General features: G+C 49.3%; 1 protein-coding gene across 4 annotated transcripts in view; it reads left to right on the forward strand.

Annotated features, from left to right (window-relative positions):
• The window catches only part of Pdia5 (protein disulfide isomerase family A member 5), a 93,588-nt gene that overhangs the window by 36,795 nt on the left and 32,811 nt on the right, over positions 1-23,982 (forward strand). For all 4 annotated transcript variants that reach the window (XM_059277104.1, XM_059277106.1, XM_059277105.1 and 1 more), the window contains 5 exons: positions 3,612-3,704; positions 7,817-7,877; positions 12,417-12,484; positions 20,506-20,597; positions 20,686-20,757. In XM_059277104.1, the coding sequence (XP_059133087.1) occupies positions 3,612-3,704; positions 7,817-7,877; positions 12,417-12,484; positions 20,506-20,597; positions 20,686-20,757 (386 nt within the window). The remainder of the gene's footprint in view (positions 1-3,611; positions 3,705-7,816; positions 7,878-12,416; positions 12,485-20,505; positions 20,598-20,685; positions 20,758-23,982) is intronic.

Below are 23,982 nucleotides of genomic sequence, written 5' to 3' on the forward strand. Positions count from 1 at the left end.
CTGAGGGTTCTTATCATTGATGTTGATGTCAGCAGAGGATCCGGCCAAGTTTATAGCTGTTGACACAAGGGACCTGGGCCTTGTCAGTGTATGCCTAGGAGTCATCTAGTCGGGCAGGTGATGTTGTGACCCTCCTCTCCAGGGATCAGGGTCTCCTTTTGCTCTGGCTTCAGAACTGGCTCCTCATCTGTGAGGGTACCCACAGCGGCTGTCCATAGTCTGAAGGGCATGGGCTGCCTGGTGTTTGGGTAAGCATGGTAAGCGTGGGGGCAGATTGGCAGCTTCAAGCTGATGTGGCTTGTTCCAGGTGGGATATGGATGTCATCACATGTCCCTGCTACAGTCCCATCTATGAGTAGGTGGGAAGCCTACATAAAGATAAGTGTGGTCCCGAGCCTGCAGGGGCCAGCTGGCTTTCACGGAGGAGCCTCCTTTCCGCTGCCCTCAGTGCTCCTTCGACTTCAGCATCTTCTGCCTCGTACCATCACACTACTTCTGGTCCAAGGTCATCACCTGCCTCGGCTGGGGCTGTGTATTTCATTCGGTCCTAACCTGAGCTGAACCCGGGCATGGTTCTTCTCTGAGCCCCTGTATCTCCCCCAGCCCCATTCATTTGCTTTTACCACACAGGGGATTGAACCTAGGGCCTCTTGCCTGCTAGGCAGGCGCTCTACCACTGTGCTCCACCCTCTGCCCTGTCTCTTTCTCCATGTCATCTCTTTCCAGTTGTTCCGATCTGTTCACCTGTCTGTATGGCTGTCAGTGCTCAGCTCCCTCTGCCCTTCTCACAGGTCATTTCTTAGTTATCCAAATGTGTTTAAGTTGTGACAGCTGTACCCGCTGTGGCAGTGATTCTCGACCTTCCTAATGTTACAACCCTTAATACAGTTCCTCATGTTGTGGTGACCCCCACCATAAAACTATTGTTGTTGTTACTTTGTAACTGTAATTTTGCTACTGTTATGTGTATGTAATGTAAATACCTGATATGCAGGATATCTGATATGTGACCCCCAAAGGGATTTCGACCCACGGGTTCCGCTTTATGGCTCTCTGCCTGATTCTGTACTCTTAACACCCATGTAGACACTTGGAGATTTATTTCCAGCTAGAGTTGCTTGGCCCTCTGTATTCTGTGTTGTGACATCAACTAATGTCCTTGGCGAGAGTACACTTGTTCCCCAGGAGCAAAATGTGATTGGGAAGCAGGATGGGTGAATTGCTCACACATTGATAAAAGAAAGACTGGTTTGTGATTGGACCTCCAGAAAGGCTGCCCTGGAGTCATGGAGCCGGAATGGTGCTGCCCAGAACTCTATCAGGGAAGTGGCCAGAAGCCCAGGGACAGGCTTGCCACAGAGTATCTGGTGAAGGGAGCGGAGTGGCCTCTGTTGCACTCCTGTGTGTAGCGGGTATCTCTTTCTGCATCCAACAATGGGTTAGAGAAGGAGGCTGAGCAGTGGGCAGGATCGGAGGGCTTTGGTTTCAGAATGGGCAGCCACAGCCGTAGGATCTCCAAACCCATAGGGTCAAGAGAGACCAGGGCAGAGGAAGGCGTTACATTTGTCCTGATTATCTGCATTTTGAGCATCTAGCTAATGATGCTCCGGTAACTGAGGGTGGGCTCCCAGGTGCCGATTCCCATGATGTCTCATTAAAATGTGCAAAGAACCCGTAGGTGGTGGTGAGCATCAGTTAAATGAAAATGATACCCACACAAACAGCAGGATTCTAACACGACTGTTTTAATTCTCTCCTTTTTGCATCCATATCATCTTTTTTTTTTTTTTTTCCTGGATGCTGAGTAGAGGTAAAGGTGAAAAGGTTGTAGGAGCTCTGAAGCTCAGCTCGTGCTGAGTCTGGAGACCGGACCACACCCTGACCAGTCATGGGTTCCTGATCCCCCTGAAGGACTACTGAATTAGGGACCAAATAGTGTGTGTGCACATAGCAAGGTGGTCCGGACTTTCCAAACTAGAGTCATCTAATTCTGTGTACTCTAGATTGAGAACACCCATACTAGGTATTTCTGGACTAGCAGGCAGGTGGGCACCCACTAGCATCTGTTTCTCGTGTCCGATGGGCTGATGCCTCTGTAGCTGTGATAAGTATAGGCTTTGGAGAGGCATTATCCATTCCATTTGGCTTACATGGTCCTGATGAAGTATTGGCAAGGGATCAAGGAAGGGTAGATCTGACTTTTGTAGTGGCAAAATGGCTGTCCTTTCCTTGCTAGGAGGGACTTCACAGTTCCTTTTGGACAGACAGGAAGTGCTGTGGGATGGAGACCTTCTAAAAGCGTCTCCCATTTTCCCACAGTAGCTAGCCCCTTCCAGAATAGTAAACCCCATCAGGGTCCTCTGCTAAGTACCTAGCCTCATTAAGAGGTGTTTCCTCTTCTTCCCTCAGACTTCCTTCCTTCTTTCTTTCCTCTCATCCTCCTCCCCAGTCCCCAGCTTGGCATTTGCTCACTGGCGCTTGATAAAGTTGACTGAAATAAGAAATCTTTTTAAATGTGTATGAGTATTTTGCTTGTTATGTCCTGAATGTGCACTACGTGCAGGCAGTGGCCATGGAGGTCAGAGAGAGGTGTTGGGTCCCCTGGAGCTGGAGTTACAGATGGTTGTCATCATGTGTTTACTGGAACTCAAACCTGGGTGCTCTGGAAGAGCAGCCAGTGCCGTTAATTAATGGGCCATCTCTCCAGCTCCCCCAAATAAGCCACCTTGCTTCACCAAATTGGGACTCTGAAGATCCTTGTATGTTGACCCAGCATGGCTGTTCCCCTCAGCCGTGAGTGGAATGGGAGTAGGCTGTAGGCAGCTTTCCTGCTTCTCACCCACCTTGAACATCTTCCCAGACTGAGAGGAAAGAGGATGTCATTTCTGCCTACACCAGTGAAGTGTTATGGGTGGAGTAGGATGGAGAGCAGCGGGACATTATCCTCCGATGGGAGCCAGGGCTTCACCTAATGAAGCCAGCAGGCTTTTTCGCTTCCTTGTCCTGATCCAGAGGGTCCAGGGAAAGAAGTGGTGGGGCTTGCACCGGGCCATTGGTGGTGGGCAGTGTGGCTTGGTGCTTCCCAGCCTGGGCCCCACTGACTCACACACCAAGTCTAACAGGCTTTGAGGCTCACTGTTAGTGGTGTAGAACACGGACTCCCCAGCAACTGATAAGTGCTGTGATTCCTTGCCTGGGAATTGACAGTAGAGGGGCTTAGGGATGTGGAAGGACGTGTTTCACAGAGGCCTGGGGGCCTTTGTTCAGTTGAGCAGAAAGGCTTCCTGGGGGGATGATTATAGTTGAAGCCCTGGAGTGTCTCTGGATGAAGAAGCCTGCTTATTGTCCCACGGTAGAGATGCATGGCCGTGTCAGCTGACCAGTGGTGCCATGTGATTGAAAAGGCCCTGGGGAAGTGCTGGGAATAAATTCACTTAGTGGTGATGTCCATGGTCAAGAAATATCTCCTCCTCCAAGCAAGGGCCAGCTGCAGTCCCATGCCTGGCACTTGGTGTGACTGGATATCCAGACAGGTAGCAGAATAAGTTTCTGGGTCTGCCACCTCTCCCATTTCCTGACTAAAGTCCTTGTTTTTTTTTTTTTCCCCTTAGTCCATAGTGGCTTTTCTGAAGGACCCTAAAGGTCCCCCACTGTGGGAAGAAGACCCTGGAGCCAAAGATGTTGTCCACATTGACAGTGAAAAGGTAATCTATTCCCCGTCGCTTCTGATGGATACTAGCGCCTTCTGTACCTGGGTCTCCCCGAGAGGAGCCCAGGAGCTCTCCCATGTGCACCTTCCTCCAGGCGAACGAGGCCAGCTCTGGTTCCATACCATAGCCAACAGGAGCTCCTAGGTGACCGCCTGAGAAGTCTCCATTCTCCACTGCTGTATTTAGTATGTTTTAACATATTTAGCTGTTCCTTGGCCAAGCAGATTTATTTACCTCCGGTTATTGTGTAAGGCCGATGTTGCTGGGCTCGGGTTTTTCTTTTTCTTTTTTGAGTCATGTATAACTTTGAACAAATTCTTTACCCTCTTGAGCTGCGTTTTCAGAGTTGACCAGGCTTGAGGGTGGAAAGGTAAGTCTCGTTTATGTTCATTAGTTCTTGATGACTTAAACAAAGCTGTGGTCAGCCTGACCCTCAGCCTTCCCGACCGGATGTGCTTCTGTATAGCCTCAGACCTCATTGGTATGGCGCCCCGTTTATGTAGCTGTGTCTTCACATGGGGGTGATGACAGGTGCTGTCTCTTAGATGTTACATGGTCTGAGGGAGGCAGTACACACACACACACACACACACACACACACACACACACACACACGCACACGCACACGCACGCACGCACGCACACACAGAATTCTTGTTGTCTCAATTAAATGAAACATAACTTTTAACTTCCTCTGCCTCTCCTTTCATTTAAAAGTATTAGCTACTCTTTTTTTTTTTTTTTTTTTTTTTTTTTTGAGACAGGATCTCTCTATCCCTTGCTATCCTGGAACTCACTATGTAGATATAGATCAGGTTGGCCTTGAACTCAGAGATCCATCTGCCTCTTCCTCTAAGTGATGGGTTTAAAGGCATGTCTAAAATTATTGACTACTCTTAATGCTTACTAACCCAAAAGGAAATGATGGCTTTTTTTTTTTTTTTTTTAACTTTCTGGAGGATTGGGATCATATATGATCATTGTGGCCTACCCAAGAATCATTTTTTTTAAAGATTTATTTTTATTTTATGTGTGTGTTTTACTTGCATGTATGGAGTCAGATACCTTGGAACTGGAATTACAGATGGTTGCGAGCCACCATGTGGGTGCTGGGAATTGAACCTGCCTCCTCTGGAAGAACATCCAGTGTTTTTAACCACCGAGCTCTCTCTCCAGCCCCCGCAAGAGTATCAATTTAAAAAGTACTGGGTGTCCACATTCTGAGGCAGAAAGTGGCGGGTCTGTCACCCAGAAGGTAAAGAATTTTAGAAAGCATCTGGCATGGGGGGCAGGGAGGCACAGGTGTCGGGAGGTGGTGAGTAATGTGAAAGAACAAGACCCAAACCAAGTGTTCCACCTGCGGAGGTAAACCTTTGCCTGGCACCTCCCCGCCCCCATGTCACATCCCGAATGCCCTCTTACCATCTTCTGTAACTGTGAGAATATTAAGAAGTGGCTTTTCACCCCTGTCCATAGTCCTGTTGATAGTCTGTGTGCTGTTTCTCTTTCCTGAATTTCTTTTCTGGAGGTAGAATCCCCACAAATAGCTAAAGGTTCGATATCAGTGGTCCCCAACCTTCCTAATGCTGCGACCCTTTAATACAGTTCCTCATGTGGTGGTGACCCCCCAACCATAAAATCATTTTATTGCTGCTTCAGAGCTTTAATTTTGCTACTGTTATAAACTGTAATGCAAATATCTGATATGCAGGATCTCTGATAGGTGACCTCCAAAGGGGTCAGTACCCACAAGTTGAGAACTACTGTTCTATATCCAAGTTGAACTAGTAGTTTTAATTTTTAAGCTTGGAATTCCATACTTTTCGGTACCTTTCCATTGTAACTCGTTATTAATGATGTGAGTCCAAATTTTTTTTTTGTTTGTTTGTTTTTTTTTGTTTTTCGAGACAGGGTTTCTCTGTGTAGCTTTGCGCCTTTCCTGGAACTCACTTGGTAGCCCAGGCTGGCCTCGAACTCACAGAGATCCGCCTGGCTCTGCCTCCCGAGTGCTGGGATTAAAGGCGTGCGCCACCACCGCCCGGCAGATTTTGTTGTTTTTAAGACAGGGTCTCACTATGTAGCTCTGGTTTTCCTGGAATTGAATAAGTAGACTAGGCTGGCCTTGAACTCAGAGAGATCTGCCTCCTAAGTGCTGGGGTTAAAGGCATGTGCCACTACGCCCGGCTGTGAACCTAAATTTTTGTAGGCTAGGTATAATAAAACCTTTTCTTCTTGGATCTTTTATTGGATATTTAATCTGCAGAGATCCCTGAAGATAATTTTTTAAAATGAATCTTTTATCTCCAGTTAGGGCCATATATCTGTGTGAAGGTTGTTAGGATCAGAATGTAGTCATGTTTTAAGCCTTCACCCCTCCTCAGAAAAATTTTAAAAAATTAAATGAAGCTGTGAAGGAGGGAGCTCTCATGTACCTGATAACAGAGCCACCGTACAAAGGCTACAGCAGACTTACTCAGGGATGTGTCTGCAGAGATGTCTGGTACCTGGTACTGACCACATCTCGTTGCTAAGCTGCAATACCTAACTTAGGCGTACTCTTCATTTACCTTTGAAAGCGTCTTTTATGTTATGCCCTTGGTTCCCTGCCCGGCAGACTCAGCATCTGTCCACTCTCAAATAAACGCCGTGATTTTTACTCCCGGTGTTAAGAATCAAGCCCGGGCTTTGTGCGTATTGAGCAGACTTCCTTTCTCGGAGCTATATCCCTGCCTAAATACCACAGTTTCTTAAGGCTTCCCTCTTTGGTTGTTATTTAGGTTAACATTCAATTACAATTCTGTTTTAAAACAAGCGCCTAACCGCTCTGTGAATGTGAATAAGGGTTAGCGTCTCAGGGTTTTTCACAGAGTGTTGTAGATCCCCACAAAAAATTAAAATCTTGTTTTATCTAGCTGAAAAAAGTCTAAGTAATACACATTCACTGTTGAATATTTAGAAAGTATAGCTTATGCATAAAAGAAAACCACAAATCACACTGTCTCTTCATTGAGAAATGGCCCACTACTGATATTTTTGGAGGCATTTAAGGTAATGCATATATAAATATTTTTACTCAGAAGGACGTCATTGCATTTATATGCCGTTCTATAACTGCCTGTCCCCCCACCCCACCCCCGGTATAACATGCGCCTCTCACTGTGATATTAACTATTCCTCTCCACTGTCTTAATGCTGCAGTTGTATTCCATCGTGCGGGACCTGCCATCGTTTATTTACTTAATGCCACATTGCTGTCAGAAAGCTGCATTTTGAAATCTTCTCTTATTTTCCTTATTATTCAAAAAGAAAAGGCCTCTAATTTTCTTCTGAGAAAGCCGGTTAGAGGAACTCACTGTCATCAAAATACGCTCTGTGGCAATGCTTTGCTGGAGCCCTCAGTGGCTCGCTTCACCAGCTCTCATTCTGCCCAGTTGTTACAGAATTGTGACAACCTCCTTTCCTTTTTCTATTCGCCACGTTTATTTAACAGGTCAGTTTGTGTTACTTAATAATGTGCCAGGCGCTGATCGGTTTCACAAATACAAATGATCTGTTGTTTATGATGCCCTGGATTGTCCTTCAGGGCACTGTGGACCTGTCGCCCCACGGTGGTGGTAGAGCTGAAGCCAGGGAAGAGATCCAGTGTGGGCTTTACCATCCAGTACTTCAGCCAACAGATTCCCCGTGGCCATCCAGAGTAGTCGTGAAAACAGATACCTTCACTGAGACACAGTCGCTTGCAAAGTCACGTGGAGGGCTGGCCTTTTCGGTAGTCTCATGGAAAAATGGCTCCTTGATGTCTTTGGATTTTATAGACAGAGCTGAAAGTTAGTAGCTGCTCCCAGCTTCTTCACCTCACCCAATGACTTGGGAGAACCATTTGTCCCCTCAGACCCCAAGTTTCCTCCTCTCTGATGGCAGAGTTGTCTAGAATAGGACAGCCCAAGGTTCTTCCAGCTCCTGTCGGGCTATGACTGAGTCTCATGTGAGTTTTGAAGTGTTCACCCCCATTGCCTCCTATCACTGGGTTCTAAGGCAAAGTGGCCAGAAGCTCCCATGCTGCCTGGTTGTGTGTGACCTCCTGGCGTTTTCTCTTTGTGCCCCAGGACTTCAGACGGCTCCTGAAGAAAGAAGAGAAGCCACTCCTCATGATGTTCTATGCTCCCTGTAAGTGCATGCTCCTTGGGCCACAGTCTATTCGAATTTTGCTGGTAATGGGCAGCCACCTTTTGGTCTTCCTCTTGGCCTTTCTGACTGGCTCCATCTTCCTGCTGTCTTCTTCTTCTCTCTCTGCACTCGAATTGGCAGCCTCCTGCCCTCTCCCCCCTGGACTCTACAGAGTGTCTTGTCTAGTTAGCTGTGCCCTCCCATGCCTCTGGCCCTGGAGTCTGCAGAGCATGCCCTCCCTCTGAGTGCATGCTGTGACACTTCTGCTCACCAACCCTTGGGCTTGCCCCTCTTCACCACTCCAAGACTGTCTGCCCCCGGGACATCAGCCCCCTCAACACTGCTGGTGTCGTCTGGCAGGACCAGGGGACCAGAGTGAGGGGAAGTGGGACCTGGGGATTTGGGCTCCATAGCTGTGTGAGGCCCGAGGCTGTGGGAAATGGCAAAAAGGACAGTGAGGTGCAGCAGGAAGACCCAGATCTGATGCCAGCTGGCTCCCAGTGAGCTAGCTGAGCTTGGCCAAGTACTCCACCTTTCTGGGCTCAGTTTCCACACTTGTCAGAGAACAAGCTTTCCCAACCTTTTAACTGCATTTCACAGACTTGAAAAGATTTTACATCACCACCCTGCACTAGAAGTATATGTAAATTACACGTAAATTAGCTGATTCAGTGTCACAGAATCATACTTACACTCACCACATGCTATGTCCTGTACCAGATGAGTACTATGTTCTGTTTTATTGGGAAACAGTTTGCTGTGCCTGCTGCTTCATAAGCCTCTGATATGGATCAACAGACTATGGCTGCATAACTCACTGTTTTTGTAATAAAGTTTTATTGGAACTCCACTATGCACATTGACACACTGTCTATGGCTGCTGGACAGCCAATTAAGTACTAGTAAGAGAGAAAATCTCAAGGAGGTACTGTCTAACCGTTCTTGCAGTCTTACAGTCCCAACTCATAGCATGATTGGAACCTGGTGAGGCTCTGAACTGTGACTCTGGGACTGCACATGCCCTTCCAGAAACCAGAGGGGTTTGTCAGCCGTGGGAGGAAGTTGTGCCCAGGAGTATGCGTGGTGGGGGTGGCTGGCACAGTCTGTGGCATCAGGCTTCTGTTGACCCTTGAAAGCCTACCTTAGTTCCACCTTTCTGGAAGCTCCTTGCGTAGAGGCCCTTCCCCGTTCTCTGTGCCGTTGGTGTACACCTCTGGCCACATGCCCCTTTGGGGTTCTGGTGGCTTTGCCTACAGTTTATTCACCATGATAACAGCTCCTGCCCAGCACCAGCCTCCTCCGAAAATGCTCTCGGCCTCAAAGGTCTTCGTGACTACGGGAGGAGCCCAGTTACCCCGTGTCTGAAGTTTCACCGCACTCACTCTCTGTTAATGTCACTAGCTGGGCTCAGCAGTTTTTTTTTCCTCTTTGCTGAGGACCTCATTAATCATTCAGCTGCAGATCGCTCCAGCAATCGCCCTTCCTCTTTGGCACCTGGAGGAGTGGGTCTCCTTTGGTTTGTCTCAACCTCCAGGACTCAGCACACTGATGCAATGGAACTGTAGAGCTGGGTGTGTGTGTGGTAGGCAGGAGGCAGTGCATGTCAGGAGGCAGGGCCAGGGTCTGAGCCACTGGAGGTTCCCCGTGACTACATCAATCATTTTTAAAAGCGCGTCCACGAGCCCTTGCAGCCCGATGTGTGTGCCGTCTGCCCCACCCACTCTCCCAGGCTTCCTGGCAGTGGGTCTGTGCTGCTCACTGCAGCCGAGAGTGTCTTTAATAATAGAAAGCTCGGGCTGGAGGAGCCGGGAGCCTCAAAGGTGTCACAGAGCATATTAGTGGTGGGAAGGGAAGAAGCAAACCGACTCGCTAAGTTAAACTTCCCATGGAGGCTCAGATTGGACAGCCTCCAAGGTCCCAGAGACCCCGGGTCTTTTTGTTATGTGTGTGTTTAGCGAAACAAACACAGGCTTTTATTATTGCCTAGACCAACCCAGCTGCTGTGGCTCCACTCCTGGGATTCACAGCCATCCCCTGACCCGGCAATCTGTCAGGCTCTGATCTTCTCATGACTCGTGGATGAATAAACCCAGAGACAGTGGGAGCCTTTAGGTGTGACGAGGCATCTGGGTCCCCAGGCCCTGCTGCTTTCTCAGTAAATGTTTGTTCACTGAATTAATGAGAAAATAAAAAGACTGTCTGCTCTGAGTTTGGGGCTGCGAGAGTGATAATTAGTCTTACCTCTTCCCTACCTTGCAGTTAAATCCCCGAAAGAGGAGCTTAGGTGGGAAGAGTGGACCAGCTCTATTATTTTTGTGTGTGTGTGGTTAGATTGGAAATGGGGTTAGCCTGGGGTTTCCTGTTCGTCCTCATTCCCCCGGGACCTTGTCTACACAGAACTGTTGGTCTCTGCCCCGGGACAGCTAGGGAGTACATTTGCTGCAGGCGACAGAGGCCACACGTGCAGGGCCAGGCGGTCAGTTGCTCCTGATAGGTGACTGGGCTGGGGGGCAAGCACACTTATGGCTGAGAAAAATGGTGAAGTGGAAGGGAAACGCCATGTGTACTCCATGCTTTCCTCCTGGAACGGTGTGGCATCCCCTTCCTCCTCTGGAAGTACTTCTCCCACTGTGGATGAGGAGCTGACTCATACCCTGTGTTGAACTGAGATGCATCCTGGGCATTGAGTGACTCTGCTGGGTTAGGCTCTGCCCACTCTCTTGGTAGCTCTGCACAGAACCCATGGGCCAGGCACTGTCTTCACAGATGGGGAGACTGTGATTCACATAGGCAGAGTCCCATAACCCTTAAGGGACACTGAGATTCCTCAAGTGTCAAGGGCAGACAGATGCAGATGGGGGTCTTATCCCCTGGAGCATAGTGTCTCTGCTCTGCGGTCTACTGCTTTCCCTGCCATGGCTTTGGCCTGTGTGTTTCCACTAGAGCACGGCCCTGTTTCCATTTTCCTCTGGGAGTCTCTACGGTGAGGGCAGGGTACTATCAGTGCCCACTACTAGTGCCCAGGCCAGGGTGACCAGCCAGCAAAAGAGAACCACTTAACTTCCCAGGACAGTTGCTGCACCATTTCACAAGCTCAGGGTTGGTAGCCAGTGGTGAGGTGTGTGTCTGGGTACCCATCTGTCAGGCAGGAATGTTCGGGAGAAGGCAGTATGGCATTGGTGGTGGTCTGGGTCACCTACATCCGTGTCTCTCCTAGTAAACTTGTTAGCAGGAAGGGTTGAATAGTCCCAGGAAGAGGACAGACAGACAGGCAGGCAGACACACACATTCTCTCTCTCTGTCTCTCTCTCTCTGTCTCTCTCTCTGTCTCTCTCTCTGTCTCTGTCTCTCTCTCTCTCTGTCTCTCTCTCTCTCTCTTTCTGTGTCTCTCCATGCCTCTGTCTGCCCTTGGAAGGTGAGAAGTCCCTCCCACCTGGATTCTTTGTTCACAGCCTTCTAGGGTGTGCATGTGTCAGCCTGCCATCGAATGAGGCATGGCCTTGCCCTTTGAGATGAGAACCCACCTGACACATAGTTCCAGGCAGCCCTGGATCCTTTGGCCCTCAGGTACACCTCTCAAAGCTTTCTTTGCAGCAGAGCAGCTGTCAGAATCGGTAACAGCTTGGCATGTTACAGTTCCCGGTGACTGAGCGAGCCCAGTGAGGTCAGGGCAGAAATACGGCCTGTTCTGATTAGATTTAGATGAAGGGTCAGGTTTGTATCAAGCTTGCTCTGAAGTAGTAATGGATGTTTGCCATAAATATACCAGTGCTGATGTGGGGGCATTACCACCCCAGGAGAGGAGTATGACCATTCAGACCACAGAAACCAGAGAGGGCAGAGCTACGGGCTTCTGTGCAGAGCCGGGAAGGCTGGGGGTCTGTTTTCTTCCTTCCTCATTTGCCAGAGGGAGAGATGGCCCAGAAAGGAGTTCATCTGGCCAAGGCCGTCGGCTGGCAGAGTAGAGTAGTGCCTAACTCCTCAGTCCTGGCCCCGTGCTCTCCCACCTGCAAGAGCCAGCACCTTTCATGCTGGGGCGGCCTCCAGTTTATTGCTTAATTATGCTTGTAAATGGAAGAGAAAAGAGGCATGAAAATCCCTGAAGTCATTGTACTCATAGTCACAAATTCTCCTTTCTAGTGGCATTTGACTCTGGTTCATTTGCCATCCCTGACTGGGTAAGGAGGGCAGCTTTTAGCTGTGCGTGTAGGAGGCTGCTCGCAACATCTGTCCTGGCTCCCCACGTTGCTATGGAGCAGGCCAGCCACGCTGGAACATTGTGGGCTTTGCTCTCTCTTTGGTACCTTTGCTTATCCCATCTGAGATCCATGGAGGAACTAAGGGCTCCATCTTGTTTTGTGCCTGTAAATTCTTTGGTGGCCTATCTCTTGGGTTCCACAGGGCCCAAGTGAGCCCTGAGCTTCCCAAAGTATGTAGGGATGGTGTGGATGTTTGTGGGTAGCTGCTGGCCTGGTGTAGGGGCTTGGACGGGAGCTCAGGGTCTATCATCACTATAACTGGGTTGGTTTTTCTTAACAGGGTGCAGCATGTGCAAGCGGATCATGCCACATTTCCAGAAGGCTGCCACCCAAGTGCGAGGCCACGTTGTAAGTAAGGCCCTTGGGGCCAGCAGAGCTGGTAGTTCTGACTGGGGGCCAGGATTGGGTGGAGAGGGCAGGTTCTGAACTGTGAGGCTCCCGGTCCCCGCTGCCCAGGTTGCTTCCGAGACCTGTTCTCTGAAGGTGGAGAACTAACTGCAGTGTTTGCAGGGCAGGTTGGTACCTGTCAAAGGCCAGTCAATGATGGCACAGTGAGGAGACAGCAAACCAGGGCCAGGGAGCTAAGGCAGAGCATCTGAAGGCTAGTGCTTTGGGTATTGGGGTCTGTCTCAGTTAGGATTTTTATTGTTATGAGGAGACATCATGCCCACGGCAACTCTTATAAAGGAAAACATTTAATTAGTGCTGAGTTACAGTTTCAGAGGTTTAGTCCGTTATCATCATAGAGAGAAGCATGGCAGCACGCAGGTAGACATGGTGCTGGAGAAGGAGCTGAGAGTTGTACATCTGGATCTGCAGGTAGCAGAAGACTGTGTGCCACATACGTGCTTGAGCATCTGAGACCTCAAAGCCCACCCCACACACTTTTTCCAACAAGGCCACACCTACTCCAACAAGGCCACACCTCCTAATTGTGCTACTCCCTCTGGAGCCAGGCATTCAAACATGAGTCCATGGGGGCCATTACTCTTCAGACAGTCACAGGGTCCAAAGTGGATGTAGCAGTTGCTGGGAGGGAAGGAGGTCCAGTGGCAAGGAAGGAGGTTGGTGGTACTAGGGGTACACCGGAAACTCAGAGCAGGCTCACCGAAACCATACCTACCCCAGGTTTGGGGGCTCTGAGCAGAGGAGGTGGAGAGCAGAGCAGAAAGAGGCAACCATGCCCAGACAGGAGAGCTGCAGGACCAAGACTGTGGACAATTCCCACAAGAAGGAAGGAGAAACATATAGGGAGGTAGAGAGGAGGCGAGCGGGTCCCAGGGAAGCCCACTTTCAGGAGACAACAAGGAAGAGAAACCATCAGGGAGCAGCCATTTAGAGAAGCCACAACAAGCAGCATGGTATAGCACGGTACTGAGGTGGACATTCAGGGAGGAGGGGCTGGGCTGAGGGCCACCACAGAGGACTGCCTCCCGTCCATCTGCCATCTGCTGACCTGAGGTCCACCGCGGAGGGCTGCCTGCTGCCCGCCTGCCCTCTGCCCTGTCAAGAGTTGTCTTCTTTGCCGTGGATCTCTCCCTTCCCTAGACTGAGTTAGGAGCACACTTGTTATGCTGACCGCCTCAGCTACATATAAATGTACAGAGGTCAGTATGTTTATGTTGTTGGGAAATAGATCTGCAGGTTGTTTTCATCTCAGAAAACTGAAACTTGGTGCTCGCTCAGCATGAATTTCCCCTTTGCTCCCCACCCCTAGCCTTGATATATACCTTCCTGTTTCCTGTTTCCATGATTTCGAGGTTAGATCCCCTCATTAAAGTGGACTCATACAGTATCTGTCATTTGTAACTGGCTTATTTTGCTTAGCATGTTGTCCCGTATGTCCACCCATGTTGGAGTGTGTGACACAATTTCCTTTTTTTTCTTTAAAGCTGTATAATATGCACACATGTACACACACACCTATCACTTATCTATTTATCTCCCTGGACATTTGAGTTGCTTCTAGCTCTTGGCTGTTACGAAAGAGGCTGTGAACGTGGGTGAGCAGATGTCTCCTGGAGTTTCTGCTTTGACTGCTTTTCTAGTGTGTTTGTCCATTTCTGCACTTGCCCATAAGTAGCAGAAGCATTTTCGGTGGCAAGAGAAAAGCATCTGCTGCTTTTAGGAGTGTGGAAAAATCCATACACCACTCACAGAAGGCTATCAGAGGAGCCATCTTTGAGTCTGGCTCACGTCCCACTGTGGGAGAACTGAAGTCTTGAAACAGCATCACAATCTTTATGGATCAAATTAAGTGGGGATTAGTTCAAAGTCAACAGAAGCGGCATCATGTAGACTGGGGATTGCCCGCCATCCAGCTGCAAGGCTGGCTTACAGGAACCGGTGTGTTCTCTGCTGACCTCATTCTGGGGCAGCACCAGGGTCCTGCTTGCTTCTCACTGGTGAATTTTTAGTAGTTTGCCTGAAGACGTTTGGCCTTGAGGTACATATACATCACTCTGGGGAAATTTCACTGCTCATTTTGGGGGCCTCAAAAGATACCATATTTTAAGATTATTTAGCCTGGAGAAAAGACTTAATTACCCACCACGTTCTCCTTGCCTGTGCCTGTGTACATTTCGAACTGCTCATCTTGACTTCCAAACTCTGTGGAACTGTCGAATAACTCAAACCTCAAATCAGGATATGAATTACCCCTGCCAGCCCCAGCCCCATGCACTTTCTGGACCATTCTCAGTCATTGCCACACTGTCCACCTCAGTATTCGCCCCCAGAGTCTTGCCACACTTCCAGAGGACTTCTCTGTGCCCTGCACACAGGTCCACCCACCTTAGCTTTTGTGCCATTCCCTTTACTCTTTAATACATTTATGATCTGTGGCCTTCCTGGGAGCAGGTGCTGCATTGAAGTCCAAAGTGTTTCTTCAGCCTGGACGTAGAAGGTACCCCCGGTCCGTAGTGACAAATGAGGAGCTTAGAGTGTATCACTCCTGGGTTTGTTTTATTTTAGGCTGTGTTTATCTAGAATGATATTCCCTCCTCCTGAAGGAATCCAGAGTATTAGTTATCAAGGTCAGATACATATTGGAAAGGAGGCTTGTAGGAGAGGGAGTCTGCCCTTGGCCAAGGGCTTATACCAGGATGTTTCATAAAGTTAGCCCTGAAGCTTACTTGTGTTCAGGGGACTTGCTCTTCCTTTCTGGGCCCAATCTAGAGATCTAGAAGTTGCCCATTCTGGTTCCACCAGTGACAGTATAGAAAATCTAGGAAGCTTGCCCTTGAATTAAACAGCACAGTGAAGGCCAAGTGTGAGTGGCCTCTGCCCAGGGCATCTGTGTTGTGTAAACTCCCATTTCCTTGCTTGAGGTTTGTTTTCTTCCATTTCCACTTTAGTTTCTTAGAAAAGCGGCTTTTGTAATGTTCTGTCCTTTCCCTAGCTTCTTAAAGGGGGTGGTGGGGGGGAGCCCTGGTTTCTGGGCTGGGACTCAGTGTATAGTGGTGCCTTCCCAGAAACCAGGGACAGGACAGGAGGACTGGGCAACCCAGAGGTGTTGATTGCTTTCTGCTTTGGCACACAGAGCACAGCAGGGCTGACATCGACTCTTTTCCCCAGGAATCATCAGAAACTTGCCCTCCCCACTGCTAAAATCCAACTGGCCTGGACCATCCAGCCTCCTCTTCATCGCTGCCATCTTTGAGCCTTTTTTTGTCTGGGTCAGAAGTTGTCTTCTGCTCCAGAGCTTGGGAGGTGTCCAACCTGATGATGTCATACAGGAAGTCAGGCCAGGTCAGGGATTTGCGGCCTTTGCCATTTTCCAAACTCAAATCTGCTCCTTTTGGCACTGACATTGACCAGTGGTGAGTCAGGGGCATCTGTCCTCGCTGCTGCTAGCTAATTGGCATCCTCATCATCAGCCAAGCTGCTCCCTGGGTCAGCAGCATTAGAAAGAGCTATGCCTCCATGTGCACCCTTCCCAGCCTTGCCCTTATCCACACTGGGCCTTTGTGCATCTCCAGTCTCTTGTTAGCCTCGACACGATTGGCTAGAGTGGACGTAAAACTGGAGTGCTTCTGTCCTGGTAACAGACTTGTAAAGGCCAGGCTGGGTGCTGGCGCTCACTCACCGCCAGCTAGGTGGGAGTTCTTGAGCGAGGTGCTGAGCCTTGGATCCTCCATTGCTCTAGCTCTGAAGTGGGGATGATGAGGCTGGCCCACTGGGTTGCGAGTAGCAAATGTGTAAGCTATGGCACACTTCGTAGGTGCGAACGACCTCCACCTCCTCCTAACTACCCTGAGTCCATTCGTCAGGTTCACTAGGAGAAGGTGCCTACAAAGGCTGCCTTCTCTCTGTAGTGCAGAACATGCTTGGCACGGTGCTTTCTTTGTCTTGCCATAGTCGGTCCCCTCATGATCTTCTCTGTGCCCTTGCTTCTGCCCAAGCTCATTTCCTAAGCTCCAGTACCACATATCTGATAGCTTAGACATTACTGTCTAGATTTCCTCCTCCTACTAAATGCAGTGTTTAAAATAAAACAGCTTCCCTCCACCTGATGGACGGTTCTCTCCACCGGCAGCCTTCCTTTAGGCCCCTAACTGAGCTGCCTGGCTCCTCAGTGGTGTGTCCTGCACTTTGGCAAACACCTCTTCTCATATCCACCATCTTGTCTGTATCTGCCATCTTGTCTACGTCCGCCATCTTGGACCAGGCTCTGCTTGGCCACATAGGTGTTTGTTGGAGTCTACTCACTGGCCCCCTGACCTACAGTAGGCTCTAACTTGACAACCTGCCCTGTCCTGTGCATTCACTCTGTATATCCTAGAGCTCTGCATCTTTGAATTCAGCCAACAGTGGGTATAAGATATTTAAGGGAACTGCTTCTATATTGAGCATGTACAGACTGAGTTTATCCCTTAAGTCATAACTATCATAACTATTTAGCATCTACATTGTCTTCTGTTTGGGAAAAATGTGAGATAATTTGGAGCATATGAGAGAGTCTCTGTAGGGTATACGCAAATGCTACTCCATTTCATAGAGGAGATGAGAATCTCAGGATTTCCATATCCTGGTATTTTTCCCAACTCCAGTGGATACTGGGGAATGACTCTATTTCAAAGAAATGCAGCTGAGTAGTAATGTTCTCTTTGATCTCACCACACCTGAATGGGGTCCCAAATGCATTGACAACTAAACTCTTTTCCAAAGTGACTTTGACTAACTTGCTTATAGCCTTCTCTCTTCCAAGTCTATGTGTTCCACAGTCCAGCTAGGTGGACACACTCTCCGTTTTTGGGGAGCGGGGGTGGGGGGGTAGCTCATCCTGCTGTAAACCTTGCTTCATTTCCCTTCCTGAAATGACTTGGCAATCTGACCCTACTTAGAGCAGTAGCTTATGAACTCTTCCTGCTGTGCAGCATTCATTATTGTTCCTGCCAAGGGTTAGTGTGAAGAAGTGCCTGTTGGGCATATGTTTCTACATGTTGCTCAGAAAATACACATCTCACTGGGTGTAAGGGCACATGCCTTTAATCCCAGGCCTGGGGAGGCAGAGGCAGGAGAATCTCTGAGTTCAAGGCCAGTCTGGTCTACATAGTTGCAGGATAGCCAGAGCTACACTATGAAACCCTGTCTCAAGAAAAAAAAAAAAACCCTCACACACACACACACACACACACACATCCCATACCTCTCATTAACTAGGCATCATCCCCCAAATGGCCCAGAAGTGCTACAGAATCTTGAGATAAGATACCTAAGTATAGGTGTTTGAAAAGGCTACTCTGGAGATGAGATTGGTTTTTGCCTAAGTGGATGAATGAGTCTTTAGTGGTTGCCACATGGTAGGGAATAGGCATCTTCAGAAGGGGGACCAGAATGCCCAAAGTGAGGGACCAGAATCAAAGACAACATGTGCTCTGGAAATGTGAGCAGATTATTAAACTTTGTAGTATTAACAAAAATACCTGATTCATCTTGAGTTGAAACAGATTTTCCGTGTCTTGTCCTTTAATCATCAGAGCACACGAGTTGCTGCTGCTGAGGAAACTGAACTACAAGAGAGGGAGTTGAGCCTTGTCAATGGAAATGAATCTGCTAGGTGGGGAGTTTGGACGGCTAACAGTGCATACGCCACTGGTGGTGATGGAGAGGAGGAGGAGGAGGAGGAGGAGGAGGAGGAGGAGGAGGAGGAGGACACGGAAGAGACGATGCACAGTTTGCAAGGTGTCTGAGAAACAGACAGGCCAATTTCCTTCCTGTGCAGAAATCTTAGACTGTCTCCTTAAAAAAAAAAAAAAGAAAGAAAGAAAAGAAAAAAAAATCTAGACCCTAGCAGGTGTACAATTAAGAGATTTGTAAGAAGGAAGGATTCAAAGCTGAGACAGGGACCATATGGGCTGAGTACGGAGTTGGATTTCCGCCTGTGTTCAGTAGGATTGTGAAGTTGGTGTGGAGAAGCGCTGTGATGGAAAAAAGAAGGGCATGTGTGTGATTAATCTTGTGGCAAGTGTGCACTGACGTGAGGGAGATCAATTAGACAGGAAAAGAGAACCTTAACGTAGACAAACATTACTGGGACAGACTGAACCACTCTGGGGAATGAGCAGAGGGCTTTCAGAGGGCTCCAGGGCTTCCAGGCGGTTCTATTTCAGGCTTATTCTCCTGTACTCTTCACAACACCCCTAAATGGGACAGGGGAACCCTGTTGATTTGGCAAGCACGTGTTATGTGTCGGCTGCATGCCAGGCACTCTGGTAGGTGTTTAAAACAATTGGAAAGACGTTTCTGGGCTGCAGGGGCTGCAGGCACAGGCAGTGCGTCAAGGCTGGTAGGAAAGAAGGACCTTGAGGTCACAGAGCACCAGTTCGGGGCTCAAAATCTTTGACCTAGGTTGTCCCATTCTGTCCTCTTAAGGGGCCTGCAATAGTCACATCACCTACACCTTCCAAACAAGGAGCCTCGGGGAGCGTGGCTTTCCAAAGGCCACACCACTCATAAGTCAAGTTCGTTGCCCACTGTGTTCACTGTGTTCCTTATTCTCTTTCTCTGTGTCCATCTCCGTTAGAATCCGTAGTGTTTCCTGTGTTGCCGTCTACGTTCTCCCCTTCACTTCTGTGTTTCTCTGCTCTGTAAGCAGCCTTCCTGTGCTGGCCATTCAACAACATTCTCTCGTGAGAAACAGACTCGAAGTTGTAGCACCCAATTCAGCCCCGTGGGAGAAGGTCCCGCCGTAGGAAGGGCCCATGTCAGGGGACACCGCATTCTGGGTGGTGGTTAGTAGTTAGCCACATAGCAGAGACACAGCTACTCACTTTTCCAATTCATGGGCGTGGACCATGGAGACCCTAGGACCAGAGCGCTGTCAGACTTTTATAATTATAGTCAAACCAGGCTGAGTGTGAGGGGCACCAGCAGGAAGAAAGAGAGGGCCTGTGGACACCTCTGTTCTTGTTTGCTTTTGCTCTTTGGGGGGACTGCCACCCAGCTCCCAAATAAATCACACATGGAGGCTTATTCTTAATTATAAACATCTGGCCTTAGCTTGGCTTGTTGCTTGCCTGTTTTCCTTAACTTATATTATCCTTTCTACTTTTTGCCTCTGGGCTTTTTCCTTTTCTTACTTCTGTATATTTTACTTTCACTCTTACTCTGTGGCTTGCTGTGTAGCTGGGTGTCTGGCCCCCTGCGTTGTCCTCCTCTGGCTACTTCTCTCCTCTCCCAGATTTCTCCTTCTATGTAGTCTCTCTGCCTGCCAGCCCCCATCCTTTCTCCTGCCTCACTATTGACCATTCAGTTCTTATTAGAGCATCAGGTGTTTTAGACAGGCACAGTAACCCAGCTTCACAGAGTTAAACAAATGCAACATAAACAAAAGTAACACATCTTAAAATAACACCTCGTCTCTCATGTACTGTGAGAATCATAGTCTCCTTAGCCACATATAAGAAATGGAGTGTGAGGCTACCATATCAAACCTAGGTGAGCAGCCTGAGGACAGGACATGAGATGTCCAAGACCCTTACACAGAGGCTCAGTGTGTCGAAAAGCTTCTGTTTCCACAACTTAGAAAGACTGGCCCTACTTGAACGTGAACAGAGAAAAAGGCACCTTGTGTGCTTAGGTGGCTGTGGCCTTGATCCAGACCCTCTTGAACTCGGCCCTCAGAACTATTTTTGTTCCAAATGGACCTTCTTGTGGAGCAGTTATCTGGAGGTCAGCCCTGGAGCTCAGATGCCTGGCTTTTCCAAAGCTCTCCATTGGGGGTGTGGGTCATTCAAACAACCTTGTTACCCTGGTTGCACACTATTTTGCAAGGCTTTGTCCCAAGTATCTTCTAGTGAGACACCTGGCCAGGCCATGCATGGGTGGGTGCAGGTAGTAGACCAGTCTCTTCTCCGTTCTTTCAGGTGCTGGCTGGGATGAATGTCTACCCCTCAGAGTTTGAAAACGTCAAGGAAGAGTACAATGTGCGTGGCTACCCTACCATCTGCTATTTCGAGTAAGTCTCCTGATTCCCTTCTGGGGTGTGCTGCCCCCTGGTGGTATTGGTGTCCCTGGCTGAGCCACTCTGTCTCTCCCTTTCACAGGAAAGGGAGGTTTCTGTTCCAGTACGAGAACTATGGGTCCACAGCTGAGGACATCGTGGAGTGGCTGAAGAAGTAAGTCCTGCAATTGTGTTTGGTTCATCACGGGTTGGGGGCATCTGCTGTGCTAAGGGCAGCCCCTTGCTCACAGGGCTGTGCTGGAGAAGAGGTCAAGGAAAGGAAAAGATTGCCACACTGCCTGTGTGGCTGGTTCCCCCATGTGGATCTGTAATAGGGGATGCAGGAGCTATGAGGGTTTGCTGAGCTATGGTGGCGGGACCTGTCTAGAATCTGCTCTTCCCTCTCTTTCTTCATGGTGTGGAGCTGGGGAGGGGCTATGTAACCTGTCGACTCTCTTGGCGTAGTCAAGGGTTTTCTGGAATCTTCTCATTCAAATTTAAGCCTCCCTCCCCCCCACACACACTGGACTGTGATGGATAGAAGTACTTCTCACCTAGGATATCATGTTTGAGACAGTTCCACGGAGGTCTCTCTCTGAAAATAGGACTGTCACTTGAGTACTTATTTAAAAAACAACACTCTATTAGATGCTGGGAAGCTATTCTGGAACATTCTAATGCCTTGGACTCTCTCTCTCTCTCTCTCTCTCTCACACACACACACACACACACACACACACACACACACACACACACACACACCCCTGCTTCATGGCAACCTTCAATCCCCGCTTTATAATATGATTAGATCTCTGGACGTCAATCCCACAGTTCTGCCGGCCCCATCCCCTCGTCTCAGCCACCACGAGCCAGGCCAGCTGCTGTGTCTTGTCATCGTCCCACTGAACATTCCACTCCTCCTAAGCCTAGCCTAACCTCGCCAGAGCCCTCACGGAGCTCAGTGCTCTCCTGGAGCCCCCGGGCCACCCCTTCCCCAGTGCCCGCCCTGCTCTGCCATGGCGTGGTCGTTTGTGCGTACGTGTAGAAATAGCAGCGACTGTTTAGGGGTTCTGCTTTGTGGCTGGCACCACCGTAAGCACCTGATAGAGTTTCTCGTGTTCACAGTAGCACCAGCCAGAAGGTTTTTTATCCTTGTTTCATGGTCGAGTTAACGTAGGCAGAGAGAGAGAGCAACTTGCCCAAGTCTACTGCACTGATGATAGGGAGCTAGACCACTGGCCTCGTGCCCCAGGAGGCCCCCTGGAATCCCACTCAGACTTCCGCATAGGCCCTCAGCCTTCCCCGTCCCCAGTTGCCAGCTCATTAATATATATTGGCATCTTTACTTTAGGGACCCCGAGTGTAGACCCCAGGGTTAAAGATATAGAGGTCCGAGAATCGGTTTTACAGAAATTGTGATAAGAATGGATTTTGTATTAAAAAACCAAAACTCTGAGGAACACGCTGACGGATTTCTGAATGCTGAAGCCCTGTCTCCCTGAACTCCCAGGGGCCCGGGAGACGAAACACCGGTCCACCTGTGTTTGCACAGAGACGTGTATTTTTTTGGGAAGCATTTTCACATCTCTGTCCCCATCGGCTACCTCATTTCCAGCCCCTGCCTGGGAAGGCTGTTGCCTATTACTATGTCTTCATTGTCTTAACCTGGGTCTTCACTTTCCTTTTGATAATTTTCCATTTGATAATAAGAGTGTGCTCTCCGCCAGCCTGACATAGCTCGGCCCGCTTTGGGAAAAGGGTTCAACAAATAGCAATCTCATTTGTCACCAGAGCATACAATCTGCCTGCTTCCCTCCCCTCCCCTAACCTTTTCTCATTTCAAAAACACCCTCATCTCTTTCTGGAAGGATAAGGTTTTGTCTGGGGTGGGGGATGGGGCTGGGGAGATGCGATCAGGGCGGCCAGCTGTTTGTCGGTATGAGGTTGGCTTGGTGGAGACTTGTGACAGGTTGCTGTCTCTCCACCGGAGCCGACCACCTGTCCTCCAGCCTCTCTGCACCCATCTCCCACTCCCCGCTGACCTGACCTGCCGCAGCCCAGGGCTGCCCGCTATGGAGCACTGTCCTGGCCATGCCTTCCCACCTCTTTTCTCATCTTCTCCTGGGGTCAGAGGGAGCCCCTGCCGTCAGCCTAGTACATCTGTAGTCTCCAAGATGAGAGAGGAGCTGGGAAGGAAAACTTGGGGCTCCCTGCAGCCATACACTCTAGGCAGATGTGAGCCCTCAGGGTTGAGGCACACTGCTGTGCTCCTCCCTATCAAAATAAGAAGAGATAGGTCACCTCTTACGGGATGTCCAGGGAGCTGCTTGACCTCATGCCCCCGCAAGAGTCAGCCCATGTCACCGTGTTGTCAACGACCTTAAAATTTTAAGTATTTTTCTGAGTTTATGGACTTTTAAGTAAGATGTTTCTTGTAGAAAACCTTTTAAAGTATGAGGATAAAGCACTTCTGTACCCTCTTACCTAGAGCTATTTGGGTGGATTTCCTTCCAGATTTTCCACTGTGTGTGCCCAGCTCCAAGTGTGGTTTCTCCTTGTCTGGTTCCTTTTAAGTCTTTACTGGTTCCTTCAATCGTAGTGGACAGTAGAGGACCTCACCTCAGCACTGCCCTGGCCCTGAGCTGTTCTCCAGGGTCTCTGTCTAACCAAGTGTGGAAAGACTGGGGAGCATCCATCCTGGCTATTTCTCCCAGTGATGTATAAAGCCTCAGAGAGAACTTGCGCTCCCTAGAACCACTCCTGGCATCTGGAGGCACAAGGGAGACCAGTGGAGTGGACCAGTGACACAGTAGCTGCATGCCCTCGTGGTTCTAGGGACCTCGTCACCTCTGCTGAGTTGGGGTGGCAGCAAGTAGAGGGTTACGTAAACAGCAGTCCATTTTGGCCTAGCCGCGCACCTCTGCCTGTGTCTCTCAACCAGAGGTAAACTGAATTAACAGACACAGAGTGCTCTTGCCCTCTATTGCTCCAAGCTGCTGTTCTCTGTCTGTGACTCACATATCTTCCTGAGATGAGCTTATGGGTGGCCTTTCCAGGACTAGGTTGCCCAGGACAGATATTCCTGTCTAGCCTGCAGAGCACACGAAAGTAGCCAGAGGCCTGGAAGGGTACTGAGGAGTCAGTAAGCACGCCCCAGCAATCACCTGCGGTGTCCTCTACCTCACTGTGTTTGCTGTAAGAGTGTAGTGTATGTGTGTGGTCTGTGTGCACCTGAGTGTGGAGGTACGCGTGGGCATGCGCCCATGCAGGGGAGATGTTGAGTGTCTTGCTCTGTTATCACTCTCTGCTGTATTCCCTTGTAGCAGGGTCTCTCCACAGTCTAGAGCTAGGCTGGCTGCTAGCACGCCCCGGTGATCCTCCTGTGTCTGCCTCCCACCAC

The sequence above is a fragment of the Peromyscus eremicus genome, chromosome 12, assembly GCF_949786415.1.
Source record: "Peromyscus eremicus chromosome 12, PerEre_H2_v1, whole genome shotgun sequence".
NCBI lineage: Eukaryota > Metazoa > Chordata > Mammalia > Rodentia > Cricetidae > Peromyscus > Peromyscus eremicus.